Source organism: Pteropus medius, unplaced genomic scaffold (genome assembly GCF_902729225.1).
Source record: "Pteropus medius unplaced genomic scaffold, Ma_sr-lr_union100, whole genome shotgun sequence".
In the NCBI taxonomy this organism is placed as follows: Eukaryota; Metazoa; Chordata; class Mammalia; order Chiroptera; family Pteropodidae; genus Pteropus; species Pteropus medius.
In genome coordinates, this window is record NW_024349796.1 from 15,975,815 (window position 1) to 15,990,798 (window position 14,984).

Genomic DNA, 14,984 nt, shown 5'->3' on the forward strand with positions numbered 1-14,984 from the left:
GCCAAATGAAAACCCAATGGCAAACACCTTTAAGAAATCTTTTTCTTTTTTTTTTTACATAATTTTGATTATAATTTTACAACTAGTCTATAAATTATGGAAGTATGTACTAAAACGTGTGTGAAATTTACCTAAAAATAATATAAGTGAGGAAAACTGGTGGGATTGTACGTGAAACAAGCTGAAATTAATAGCTGTGAAGCATGATAATGAGTATTCGTTATAGCGTTTTCCCATGTTCATGTTTGGAAGTTTTCGTATTACAAATTTTAAAATAAATATATTAAAAGAAATTAGTCTTGCACAGAGAGAACACCTTTTCAGACTGCAGACGTTCTGAATTGTTTTCAAAACGCTCACCTTTCCACTTCTGGAATCATTCTCAGCGGGCGATCGTGCCTCTTACCATCGTGGGAGGCAGAACTCAACTTCCTGCCTCCACGCCTGCGCGGTTCCCGCATTTAAAAACATGCATCTTTTCCTCGTTTCCAAATATCTAAGCAGAGATATTTGCTTTCCCGGATTTTCAACTTCTCTAAGAGCTCCGTGTTAATCAACATGCTCATTTCTCCCTGGAATCGTCCCTCCTCTGTGTCCACTTTCCCATCCGGCCAGCCTCATATTTCATACCGCCCGCTTCGCAGCGAAACTTCTTAGAAAATATCTACTATGGCAGAGACTGACACTTGTCTTTCAACAGCCATGCTCGTTTTCTTTAATTAGATCTGGGCTGCCACAAATCAAACATGCTTTCCTGCCGATGAGTCACAGTGGGAATGGCGTGGGCAACTACTTGGTAATACTGTTAAAAAGACGACCCTCTCCTCCTTTGTAGCTCTCCCTTCCTGCTGGATGGAACGGGAACCAAATAATTTGTATCCCAACGTCCACCTCGTGTTATGAATTGACTTGGTCATGGAAGCCATCCGATAGATTACATTTCCACTACCTTGGGCTCCCCGATGTATCTAAACCCACTGTATCCAAATCCTTGCCTGAACATCATTCCTCGTGCTACTCAAATCCGGTTTCACATACACCACTTAACTGATGCCGCCCTCGCCGAGGTCGTCAATGACCCATCACTACACTCTCTACTACTCGGCACTGTTAATCATTTCATTGCCTCCCATTCTCCAGTCCAACACTTTCCAACGTTTTTTTTTTCACATCATAGAACACGTAGGGTCATAAGGAGTGATGAGAAAATGTACAAAAAACACCTCACATTGTTCCTGGCACGGAGCAGGTACTTAGTCAACATGCTTTTCTTGTCCAAAGAAATACAGGCAACTTCTTTTAAACTCTAATTCAATGATTAAAATGTCTCCCAATGTACATTGTTTCAGGCTGAGACTTTCATAACAAAGATGAGATGGGCAAATATGAAATGCATTCTATTTTATCCTTAAACTGTACGATACTTACAGTTTTCTTGGCTTCTGGTTTACCCGATTTATATATATATGTATACATATATAACAACAAACCACTTATTTATCATTTGGTTTTCCTCTAAGTTGACTAAATTTATTTTTAAGATAAAATTCATACTGTGATAAGTGATATCTTTTAAAGTTTTCTTTGCTAATGCATTTAAGCTGTGCCACATGGTCTATATTGCCATCACCAATCACCAGAGGAGCCTGACAGTTATTGAGGCGGATCTGCACTATATGAGCTCAAGCACCATTTGAGCTTTAAATTAAAGCTTTTGAAGACATTTTGTTCCTGGACCACAAGGAGCTAATCATGTTTTATAGGAACACGTTGGTTCATCTGTGGTTGGTACATTTAGTTACTTGCCAATGCCTCAGATTCATCTGATTCCAGGCCCTAGAATGAGGGGGTGGTGTGTGCGTGACATTGGAGCCAGACAGAACCGGACATAAACCTCAGCCATGCCATGAACAAGCTAACTAGGAAGTTCCTTGACTTAGTTTCTTTACCTCTAAAACAGAAGCGTTTTTGTGAAAATGAAAATGAAGGTAACTCGTGTAACGTGTTCACCACGATGCCTAGAGAACTAAGCAAATACTTAACATTTTCAGCACTTGATTTTTGCTACCAGCGTCATCATCGTTTCCTGTCGGAGATTAGCTATGTGTCGCTAGTCCCTCCACACTGACCTGTGAAACAAAAGTGTGATTCTCAGCTTACTGAATGAGCGTCAACTCTACAACGACTAACGGCCAGAAATCACAAGTCCATATCATGCAATACGTTTAGAGGGCATACCATATCCCACTGTAGAAAGACCCAAGTGTTTCATTCTATTTTTCACAAGTTCAGCAAGCTCTTGTCTCTCTGACCTCCTGTAGAGGTTCAGTCGCTGCTGGGTTATTTTCTCAGCTGTTTTACCAGAGTGTTTTGGACCTTTTCTGCTCAGTCTTCGGGCCCACTGCATGCTCTTTCTCCTCAGCAGGGGGTGGTCGGACTGGTCGCTGGACGTGGAGTTGCGGTGGTTGCCTCGGTGATGACCTTGCTCTTTGCAATCTTTGGTGTCTTCCCACTCTTCCACACTGATAGATATTTGAGACTTTAAAGGAAATGGATATCGATAATTAGATATTTTAGGAATAAGTATGGACTGTGGTTATAGCGATTTTATGCTAATATCGTGGTATAATCATCTCATGAGTTTTCACAGAAAGAGCAAAATCATAATCACTGATACTAATTTTCCATTAGTATAAATATTATTAGAAAATGTTCTCTCGAAATTATATATGAACACAAGAAAATATCTTTGCATCCTCCAGTGTAAGTTTAATGAAAGGATTTTTCATGTATCAGAGTTATCAAATGACTGTTAACAAAGCTGTTTCAAATCAGACCAAAAAAACTAGGTATTTTAAAACTTTATTCAAATTAAGTCCATGTAATGGACTTTTCTAAATCTCTCACATGTATTTCACATGACATTTAAATAAAGATTATAAAAGTGGTTTTATTTTTGGAATGACTAACATTTTAAAGGTTTTTAAGTTATTGCTCTTTCTAAAGATGGCGTTGGAATGAACTTTATAAAATGTGAATTTTTTTATTCCCCCATATGACCCAGAGGAAAACAAGCCCTTTTTAATTCATGCATTAACTGTTCATATAAAATGTTTTTTGACTAAAATATTGGAACATATTTCAAGAACGGTTCTTAGTATCCTAAGCGAAAATGTGTTATAAATAAATATTAATATTTCACAAATGTATTCTAAACTCACAAATAAAACTTAAAGTGGGCTAATAGTAGGGAAAAGCAATGAACAAACTCAAAGTCTATTTAGACTTATTCTTTCACTATGAAATCTGATTTTCAACTAAGAAACTCTCCTTTGATTATAGGCCCTTAATAAATAAAAGCTTCCCGTTTCTGAATTGTTGCTTTTCATACATACCAGGAAATCATATGAAATGCAACACAGATCAAAGCCGGAAGTCTGACTGTTTGAAAGCATGCGCATGCAAATGAACAGCTTCCTGAATCTGTACCCACAGCAGCCCTCCCGAATCTGCTGACGTGTTCTCTTCTGTGAATAGAAGTCTGAGCTTCAGCTCTAACATGCATGTGTTGCTGGCTTTAAGTAATAGAATTTAAATTACCAATTTAAGTTCAGGAGGTAGATCCAATAAAATCCTTTAAAAGTGAATATAAATGATGGAGGCTCAGTCAGTCCTTACATACAACACCTAGTGGCAAGCTGCGATATCTCACACTTAAGTTCAATATATAACATAAATATCCACCTTTCTACTTCAAAAAAGTGCTATATCAGTGATATAAAATCTAATTTAACTTTCATATCTTCATGAGAGAACATTTCATTAAATTTCTCTTAGAAACCTTATTTTAGCTATCAGAATTTAAGTTGGAAGTATTAAAATTCTTAATACCATGGTTTCGCAATAATGGCTACCATTTTAAGTCAACTTGCTCTACCTGCTTGATAGTCTCTACCTGATAATATACTGAAAATCCTCTTCCGTGGAAGTAAAATATATAAATCCTTGAGAAATAGCTACTATCAGGAAGAATATCAGTCTTTGTTCAGAAGTTCAATTTATATGTACTTTTCAGCAAAAATGAAAATGTTAGTGATTCATATTTAGACTATGGCTTGCAGAATTTTGTTAATCACAATCCTTATTTGATGTGATCTTTCTAGTCGTAAGTCTCTGTAATAGTTTGATTTCCTACAAATATGTGGAAACGGTAATCTTGCCAGACCAAATTCTCAAAACATTACATTCCTATAATGCCACTTATCATCCAAGTCACACAACCATAAAATATTTTAGAAGCGAGATAAAGATTCTCTTCCAAGTAAAGGATGAAACACTGGCTTTGTGAGTGCTTTTCCTAGTTACGTGTATTGAGAATTATGTCAAAAATACATCTAAATCACAAACTGAAGCCTACTGAAACAATATTGAATATCCTATTCATCATTGTTTTGAATTCCCCAAAGAAGGAAATATCATGATTTATATACAAAACCTATAAGACTCACAAGGCCTTTTGTTAATAATTTAATAAAATAAGTAACATCTCTTTATATATTTCATTTTATAGAAAAAAAGAATTAGAAGGATTTGGGGATTAATTTTAAGAAATTTGAACTGACACACAGATTGTTCATTACATGTTGAAATATGCATGCCTTTCTTGCATCCTTCCAATATGACATCATGAAAAGTACACACAATTTTCATATATTAAAATACACAAATTTGCACAATATTCTGTATATTTCCTAGCTCTGTTCCTACAACAAAACTACGTAAACTCTGTGTAAAATGAGAATAATACCCATCTTCTACCTCATAGAAACGTTGTGCAAATTCATATAACACATTAATGTAGGAAGAAAACTTTTGCCAACCATCAACTTCTCTGTAGAGCCATCATATTAATATATCTTAATGAAAATGTCCACATTATCAGCTTCACGGGTGGAAACAGTATTCTATTCCTGGGTGCTGAATGTGCGTGCGCCTGTGTGTTTTAAAAGAAGGTTCATTTATAAATACTTTTCTGCCGTCATTCACAGCTGGTAGCGACTCTGTGTTTTGAACAGGACCTTGTGATCTAGTGGAAACAGGGCAGTGTTGGGATACGCAAAAGTGCCTTTATCGTAGGACCTTTCCCTGAGTTTAGGGTCAGAGCGACAGGTTAAAAGCAAGTGTCGTGGCATCAGACAGGCCTGGCTTTAACTGCAGGTTCCGCCACTTACCAGCCGTGTTCCTGGCCGTGTAATTTAACTCTCTCAGATTATCCTACTTCCTGCCTGAAACAGGGTAATTCTAGTTTTACTTTGCCCACAGTGTTTCTCTGAGATCTAAGAGATAATACATGAAATGTGCACAATACAGTGCCTGTCTCAGCAAATGCCCAATAATTTATCAGTTAGCATGATGGTTCATGATCTTGCATGGAAAAAAACAGTGAAAAGAACAAAAGAAAAATAATGAGGGGTTATATGTAGGTGAAAATGGGTATGAAAAAAAGACAGAATGACATACTTTTGGTGTGGTTTTCTCTATCAATGACCACATTTCATAAGAAATCAAGATGCTATAAACAGACATTTGCGGGTAGAGATCTCTTGGTTTAAGTTTTGTGAATCTGAAGAAGAGGATGAGAGTTTAAGTGAAAGTAGAGGTTTCTTGCTCTGCTCTGGGCCGCTTTGTCCTAGTTTATAAGTAACGCGAGGACTCTGGGCCCACTTTTTCGTACCGTCATTGTCAGACGCCTAATGTAGTTATCAACTTAAAAAAAATCAAGATTTCATGCTAACGTTTGTAAGAGTTAGAAAAGTTATCTGCCTATTGCTGTGATCTGATCTCAGTGTTTGGTTTGTGTCCTCTCAAAATTCATACGTTGAAATCGTAACCCCAAAGGAGACTGTGTTAGTGGGGGGGGCGGGCGTCTCGGGAGGCGAGCAGGTCCTGAGGGTCCGCCCTGGTGAGTGGGATCATAACGGGGATCCTGCAGATCTCCCAGCCTCTTCTGCCCTGTGAAGATGGAATAAAAAGCCTATCTGACCTGAGGGGCCCCCCACCGACCCCACTGCCACCCTGATCTCAGACTTCTGGCCTCTGGAGCTGTGAGAAATGAATTTCTGTCGTTTTGAAGCCACCCCGCCTGTGGGATTTTGTTACAGCAGTCTGAATAGACTAAGACGTGTATTTTATAAGCAATGCTTCTGGGACCATGTTGATGTAGTTCAATAAGGAGATTAAAAATTTATATGGCTATGCCAACAATTTTCATAGAAATTTAATGCACTATCAGTTTTAAAAATCATATCATTTTCCAAATATTTATCAAGCTTAGTAGGGTCGAAAAGAGGCTAAAAATATTTCTTCACAAGAACTGAAAACTGTATAAATGAGAAAATGTTTCCTATGCCTAAAATAGCTTAATTTACTTTCATTCTTTTCAGAAAGGTAGAAAATGTCAGATTCACAAAATATATCAAAGCTTCTTTTCCACTCCACACACACACACACACACACACACACACCCCACACCTCAGTGACTCGATTCAACTTTCAGCTTTTTATTGAACAGTTATTCATGTCATAGGTTATTGAGCAATGTGTGGAACAAAGTGGTATTTTAAAATAGATCGATTCACCCAGTAGCTTGAAAGCGAGTGCTTGTAATCTGGATTCACGACCCCCTCAAGAATAGCTTTATAGCCTTTAGAATGGACTTGAACTGTGCCGTCTGATTTATGGTTGACACATTCTGAGTTGTCACCGAGGGAATCTCGCAGATGTGTCTCATAGGTCAGGATCCGAGCGTGGCCCCATCCAGACCGTCCTCCTCATCCTTAGCTTGTGGTTTGTCAGAAAACTGAAAGTGGTTTTTCTTAACTAAAAGGCTTGTTTTATGTCTAGAAATAACTAAATATAAAAGCATATTTTCATTTTACACTCAATGTCATTTTGGGTTTATAGGTTCAGGTTTTTATGTGTGATACATAAGTACCTTGTGCACCCAGATAGCTTTAAACTCCAAAACTGACTTATAAACAAACAAAAAATCAACAAATAGAAGAACATTAAATAAGCACGCAGGTTTAACATGTGCATAAAGGTATTCAAATAGTTTACGTTATTAGAATCATACTTATGTTGCTAACTGTCGCCTTCACGGCACAATTTTCACTTATTGTTTTCCAGAATTACAGGAATATATAGCCCAAAGCAGTGGTTTCAACCGTGTGTGTGTGTGTGTGTGTGTAGACCCTACACACTTCAGAGTAGGTCAGGGGAGCTATCACCTCCAGTATATTACAGTTCAAAAGGAAGGACCTAAACCTATAAAGTTATGGAAAACTATCACAGTGATTGAGGACAGCATCAATTCTACTATGCCCCAAACATTTACACACACATGCGCGCGCGCGCACACATACACACACGCGCACACAATCCCCTTCTTTTTCTAACATTTGAGAACCACTGCCCTAAAGCATATGTCACTATGGATAAGTGAGCCATAGGAAAGAACATTTCTATGACATACGTCATACCTTAATTAAAGAAGAGATACAATGATATAAGACTTGGTAGATACGAATATCTGTATTCTCATGTAAAGAATCACATAGAATAGTATTATTAACCCAAGCGTACTGTCACGTCAAGGTCACCACTCCCTTACGAAGGCCTTGTCGGCTTAGATCAACCTTATAATTTTCTATTCCTTTCTGGTCAGGTAGGTTCTAGCAGCCATTCAACAAGGAGCTGAGACCAAAGGCTCAATGTGCTTCCTGTGGCAGTGCCGTGAAGAGTGATCTCCATGAGGTTTCAGGTGTCAAGCGGACAGAAAGCCATGACTATGTAGCTAAGTCAAGTCCAAGAGATCGGATCCATTCCAATTGCTTCTTGCTATAAGTATGCCAGCAGACTCTGATTAACTTAAAGAAAGTAAATAATGCAAGCAAGAAATGCTTTCCTGGGTTGGAAATGAACAAGAATCAATAGAGCTAGAAAAAATTATAACTAGGAATTGTAAAATAAAGTAAAAAAAAAATTCAAGACTAAAATTTTTTGAGAGAAAGTGAAAAAACATTACAGGTGACCTCAAGTCGGGGAGGAATGTGTGTGTGTGTGTGTGTGTGTGTGTGTGTGTGTGTGTGTGTGTGTTTGAATTAGAATGCGTTGAAGCTTAGTGGATGTGTCTATGTTCAATTAAGATTTAAAGTATTTATTCAAATCACAGGAATACTTACTGTATATTATTTATAAACTTAAGTGTATCGACATAAACATTTTCCAGTGCTGTGGTGTACGCAAAAAGGGCACACCAGGGAAAAACGAAATAAGATCTATGTCACTGTATGTACTTTGCACATAATCATTTGCTACTTACTCTGAAAATTCACTTAACACATTTCTTCCTTTTTATAACTCGTGAAGTGACAATAATATGCTGTGTACTTAATCTTCACTATGTGTTGAGAATAGCCCAAGGTCACATGTAGCTAGTAAAAGAAGCCAAACTCAGATCATCTGGTTCCAAGTCCAGTCCTCATTTGGTCACACAAAATAACTGAATAAATGAGATACCAGGAACAGGGACAGAGGGAGTGTCAATAAAGAATGGCTAGAATGCGCAGTAGAGTAGTCATCCCACCTTACCCGTGGGGACCCTGAAACCACGGGCACCACACCCTCTACTGTTTTTTTCCTATATATACATACCTATAATGCAGTTTAACTTATAAATTAGGCACAGTAAGAGATTAACAATAATAACTAACGATAAAATAGGATTTTTCTCTCAAAAGATCTTATCATACTGTGTATGCAGCGTGAACGCTCTGGACTAAGGGATAATTCTCGTCCCGTGTGGGCCAGAGTGTCATGGTGACAGATTTCAACACGCTACTCAGACTGGCATGCAATTTAAACCTTGTGAATTGTTTATTTCTGAAATTTTCCACTCAATATTTCTGAGCGGTGATCGACTGCAGGTAACTGGACCTGCTCAAAGCAAAATGGGTCAGGGGAGACTACTGTGTGTTAAAATCTAGCAAAAAGAAATTTGGCTTAACATAGGAGGCATCGAACATCCGTTATAGATTTTCATCATGGGAGTTAAGTAAGGAAAATGGTCATTGATCTCTCTGTACTATGTGAGATACTGAAGGGAAGAGAATTTTGAAAAATCAAATTAACCAAGAGGTAATTAAATCTAAGAATAGGCATGAAATTTTCACGTCAGCTTGAGGTGGACACCTCACTCAAGGACAGGCCAGGCGTAGCCACTGGGGCCGACCTGGTAATGACACCATGCAGTAAAACAAGTGATTGGATTAGTACGTACACAGAATTTGAAGACCAACAGGTGAAATTAATTTGCCATCCAATTAGGAAAATATAACTTGAAAATAAAGCATTTATGCAATTCAACTGAATTTTATTTTAGAATCTGAAATATTGAATGCAGTCCTTAGTAACCTTTTTCCTTTAACAGCTCTGAATTCATACTTAACCATTTGAAGAAAGGGAGACAAACAAAATACTTACTTGTGATGCTATTTCTTGAGACTGACACAAAGGGAGGGAAAAAGAAACACACAAAATACAGTTTAGATGATGACTCGACAATACATACACGAAGCAATCAGCACCAAGGACCAAATGTGACAAATACGTAACACGGATAATCTAATTGTGCGCTTTGTTATTTATCATGGGGCCTTTGAATAAAATTAGGTAAAGAATGAGCTATTGTTTTCAGTTTACCAGAAAGTGGTTGTTAGATCGTTTATTGTTTGTTTTTATAGGGGGGTGTTATTTCTAAAAATTATCTTCCTAAGCTTTCAGAGAAAAAGTACTAGAAGAAAAGAAAATGATTGGAGCTTATGAAACTGCTATATTTTTTTAATTAAAAAATTTAAATTTAGAGATTATAATGTTGTTTTTCCCCTATGTATAAATTTAAGTAAGTTCACAGAAAAATTCTCAGCTTCCCCATTGTCTTTAGACTCTAAAAAACCGGTCTGCCCAGTCACCATATAACCCCTAAGTATCTGGGGTGTGTAAAAATGATGCTACCTATTATTCTTTTCAGTTTTAAAGAATAATATTCTATTCACTTTTCAAGAGGTAGAAGTAAAATTTTGAATTATATTCTTTGGGGTAATGTCACTCAAGTCCGACTCATTATCTAGCATTCTGACTGTTGTCACAAATATTAAATACGCATAATAAACGTTAGATTACAAGCTCCTTACAGCTGTTTATCTCAGGATTCTTAACATATGGCCGAAGGGAATAAATGCTGTTTGAGTGAATAACAGAGAGAATGGGCAGCTAGAGTTTCAAAACTATTCTATGTTCATTTTTGTTAAAATAATTTTAATAAAATGATTTTGTAACAGGTAAACTTATATTAATAATATATTTAAAATTTCGCATTCCAGTTTAAAGACGCAGTGATTGGTAGCTGTGAGTGTCAGCGATCACTCTATTATGCACATTTTTAAAGTTATAGGGTTTATTGACTATGGAGGTGACCGACAGTCAGACTAACACATTCCACAAATTTACTGCGTACATCGTAAAGATGCTGGCACTTTTAACATGTTTTAAAAGGATCCTTTGCTAATTCCTAGTAAAATTTTCACTGGTTATAGACACTTCAAGTAAAAGCAATTTTCAGTACACTGGAAAACCAGAGGCAGATACAGTTCTAAGTTTTCTCACCTAACGAAGAAAGATAGGGACAAGTACATTCGCTAACTCATAATTTTTCAGATTTTGGAAAGATAGTACCGTATCACATACTGTATGGTAGATTATACCCAAGTGGATTTTGGGCAACATTTTATCATAAAAAATTTAAGACATCTTCAATGAAAAGTATGAATATTCACTTTAATTGGAATAATTATTATAAATAATCTCGACAATTTAAGTGAATTTAGTGAGCCTTGGGGATGTCTGAATTGAAGTTAAAGGATTGTAGACAAAAATATTGTTCTTTATCACCAAGAGGTCCTTGTTCATCCTCTTCGTTTTGTTTGACCCAGGAGATTCTGATGTTTATAAAAATTCCCTTCGACACATATCGCTGGTGGCAGAAGTTCTTCTGGTGTGGTGAGGTGTGAGCAGCTGACAAGGGGCAGATCCAGCTGCACCTTATTTTCTACGGACTCACTTTACTCTGTTTGTATGAATCCTCCTTATATCAATACTTAGCCCACCAGAAAACTCTGAGCTCGCATTCCAGGTCTCTTATGTAATTTTAATGATAAATATTCTTTATCATCATTTGTCTTCTCAGAGATGTCTGCCAAAGTATCCGTGTTTCCTCTACTCTCCCAGGCAAAGCAGCGATGTAACTTATAAGAACTAATTTTTCTCTACATAGAATCTGGTAAGACACTGAAGACAGACTAGAAATGACATAGCATACAAACCTGCCTTTCAAACGTATTTTTTCAAATACGTGAAGTAACAAGGAAGCAAGGCCTAGAGTATTTACATTAATTTGTTCCTACGATATGCTTATGTGACATGTTGGCATTTAATAAAAAATTCTTGATAGCAGAGGGTAGAGTTTAACACTTGGCAGTATAACGTGCAGAGATGGTCGATGAATGGGTCTCAAATGACTACTTCGTGGCTATAAGTCTGTCGTTGCTTTTATCAGTTATAAATTCATAGTTTAAATAGTCCAAAAATGCTATTTTTATAACCACTCCGACCATAATCTCTTCGATTTCTCTCTCATAGGATGCACCTACATTTACCTCTTTTAGCTGGATTTGTTGGCTTTTCTCTCTCCGATTCTATGGAACGTGTTTGATTGTGACATTTTTCATTTCTTCTTTTTATCTATTCACTCCTCACGCTGGAGGAAGAGGAATTAACGGTCTTCTGCCTATTCCGCTACCTTTTTCCATCTCCCCCGATTCCGAAATTGTTCAAGTCTAATGTTGGTTAGATCTAAATTCAGGGGCATATTATGACGAAGTACAATTTATAGATGAGCTACACAGGAAACGTGTTTTCTATTCAATTCTGCATACATTTTCTGTTGTTGGCGGCGGTGTGTTCCTAAAGTTTTAACTGTCTTCTTTTGTGAATCGATTAATTAGGTTGCTACTTATCAGTACTTCATCCTAAACTCTTTGGCAATTGTCTAATCTTTGTCTGAACATCAGACGTCATCTTTCTGAAAAAAATCTCACCGAAGCCTCTGCTCCAGGTCGCTCTTGATCTGTGCTGGTGCTTTCACTGCCGTCCTGGGGACGTCCCCGACCTCAGACTTGCTGCCCGGTTTCCATAAAAACCAAGGTCTTTACTGAGTTGATATTTTATTAATGTCCCTCCCCCACCCCACACCACTTTTTATTTAAACACGAGTCTGACTTAAAGGAGATCCACTTTAATGGGACTTCTGCACCTTGCAAAACCACGATGGAAGGTCGAACCTACCCATCATGGTGCGCGAACTCTTAAATAAGGAAACACACGATATGCTCGTTCTTCTCATAGTAACCGGACCGGGAAAACAGCTCTTTCTCATGTGCATCCTTTTATGTTGCCAGACTATAATTATCATTTAATGCAACAGTTCTGTTTTTGCTTTATTTAATGGGAAAATAAAAGTAGAATTCCAGCTCAACTGCAGTAGTCAGTTCATTTTGGATGCAGAGTAATATTAATTTCTCTGTCCTTAGATATTTTTCTGCCCTTAATATACTGTGCTGTAAAAATGCTTGATGGTCCTATTTTTATCTTTAGTTATTTAAATCGTCTCACTTTTGCTATAATAGGCAGAAAATGTATGTGCTGAAAGATGAATTGAGTTTAACACAGGAAGAAGTGTCATGTTTATTTAACTTAATTTTCTTTTAAGAGGTTCGGGGATTTATACGCATTTAATGAAGATGATCTTTATTTGTGATGGGAAGAACCGAACAACATATAGTGTTAAATGCTCCTTGATGGCAGAACAAATTTTCAAATAACCTTTCCCTACCCGTACTGCGAACAGCACACAACAAAGTCCCTTAATAAAACAAAATGATTGACGTGGATATGCACTTGACCAACGGCAGAGTTCAAATGTCCAAGTTCACAAAGCCTGTGTAGAAGACAAGATCATGACAATCTCTGCTGTATTAAAACCTTTGTACTTAGCCAGGTTCAAATATGAAATGATTAATTATTTAGATGCAAAGGAATTTGCCTTCTCTTAACCTTTAATCGGATAATTTTTGGGATCCACTGTTCTTAAATTTTTAGGCACATCCGAGCAAACTATCTTATTTAACGGGCATGTTTCTCCTGTCGGTCATTCCCGATTTTCTCTAATTTGGTCTTGCTTTCTGTCATGTGACCCCAGGGACCACAGCCAGTGACAAACTCAGATTAAGCAGCAGAGATGCCAATAAATCTCCTTTTAGTGTTCCTGAAGCCACCAGAAAGCACCTCAGAAAAAACTAAACTATGTCCTGCGGGACTCAATATTCCTTATTTAAATGTCAAACTGCAAATTTTAACAAAAAACCACACAAATATATTCCATTACTCTTATGCTTCCTAGAAAGCACTTTTCCATACAAGGATTCATTGATTTTATCACAAATCGGTTTAATGATGACATGTACTATTAAAATGCATATACCTGATCTGAGCCTCATTGTTGAGGTAATCTTGTATAAGACCAAAAAGAGGAATGGTTAACCAAAATTTTAAATAATTTTGAGGTATCCGAAGAATACATCGAGAAGGTAAACCATCAAAAAATATATAAAACGTCATTTATATTAAATAATTTTATAAATATAGATAGGATAAGGCATTTATCCAAAATTTTTGTTTCATAAAAGAGTATAACTTAAAATATGATGGTTTACTAAGCGTATATAAAATATTTAGAACCACATAATGTGACCAAATCAAAATGTGGATATGTTCGCAGCAGCGAGCAGCCATTGGAAATTGTGTCGTGTATTAATAAACTCTAGTTTGCTCTCAGATTACCGAGCCTTTCTCTGGGAAGGTCTGGCATTGCTACTTGAGTTTTTTCTTGGCTTCAGGATAGTCTTTAATCTCGAGTTTGAAAAGTATGAGTTTCAGTGCTTATTAACTCATCTCCGTTTTGACTCCTTTATTTAAATAAATGCTAATACATGCAGTTGAGGGGTATATAAGCAAGATTGCTTGCCTTGAGAACTTTTCTTATGTATCAATGTTTAAAATCCTAGATCTACAGAAGTCACTCAGAGCCCCAAATCCACAAACTCTAGAATAATCCCTTAGCCAACGATATTTTGAGAAATTCTGGCATAGTTTCCTAAACAAGTAATTGATAAGTGTTTTTTTGTGTGTTTTCTTTCTTTCTTTCTTTTTTTTTCTTTTTTGCTTTTGCTGGCAACCACTACTACGTGTCCGACAGCATTCTTTTTGTCTCTTTGACATTTGTCAGAAGTCAGTCAAGGTTGGGAATGGCTGCCTTCAATCAGATGAAACATTCAAAGCAATATTTTGGTTCCAAACCTCAGATGTCGTAAGTTTCTGAGACTCAGTCCGGTAGATCCCGATGGGGATGTCCCCGGAGGAGGAACACAGCTTCTGATACAGCCGGGCGTACGTTCTGATCCATAAGTCATCCTCGGTGATTTTCATCTAGAATACGTACAAATCATTTACACGTTAACTTGGGAAGATATAAAAACTCGGTGGTTAATTTTCACTTCTTAAGGTTAGAATCTATCGATACTTTGAATTCTCAAAGTGCCAAGTCACAAGTGCTTATCCACGTGTTAAGCTGATTAGTTGCACCCCATCTCAGCCTTATCCCTGGGGTTCCCCCAATCCTAAGAAACCAGCTACTCAATTTGTGGCAGCATGACGTTGTATTCGTTCAATCCAGGAGACATTAGGCACTGGTCATTGACTGGGAGATGTGTTTTTGAATGTTGCAATAACTTGACGCTGCTACTAGAGTT

The 14,984-nt window shown here is 37.1% G+C and overlaps 1 protein-coding gene across 6 annotated transcripts in view; it reads right to left on the bottom strand.

Moving 5' to 3' along the window:
* Positions 1–14,984, bottom strand: part of KCNT2 (potassium sodium-activated channel subfamily T member 2) — a 205,063-nt gene that overhangs the window by 11,452 nt on the left and 178,627 nt on the right. For 4 of the 6 annotated variants that reach the window (XM_039883458.1, XM_039883457.1, XM_039883456.1 and 1 more), the window contains 3 exons: positions 14,533–14,661; positions 9,544–9,564; positions 2,239–2,539 (listed from right to left, as the gene is read on the bottom strand). In XM_039883458.1, coding sequence (XP_039739392.1) covers positions 2,239–2,539; positions 9,544–9,564; positions 14,533–14,661 — 451 coding nt within the window. The remainder of the gene's footprint in view (positions 1–2,238; positions 2,540–9,543; positions 9,565–14,532; positions 14,662–14,984) is intronic. The other 2 variants (XM_039883459.1, XM_039883461.1) reach the window with 1 other exon arrangement.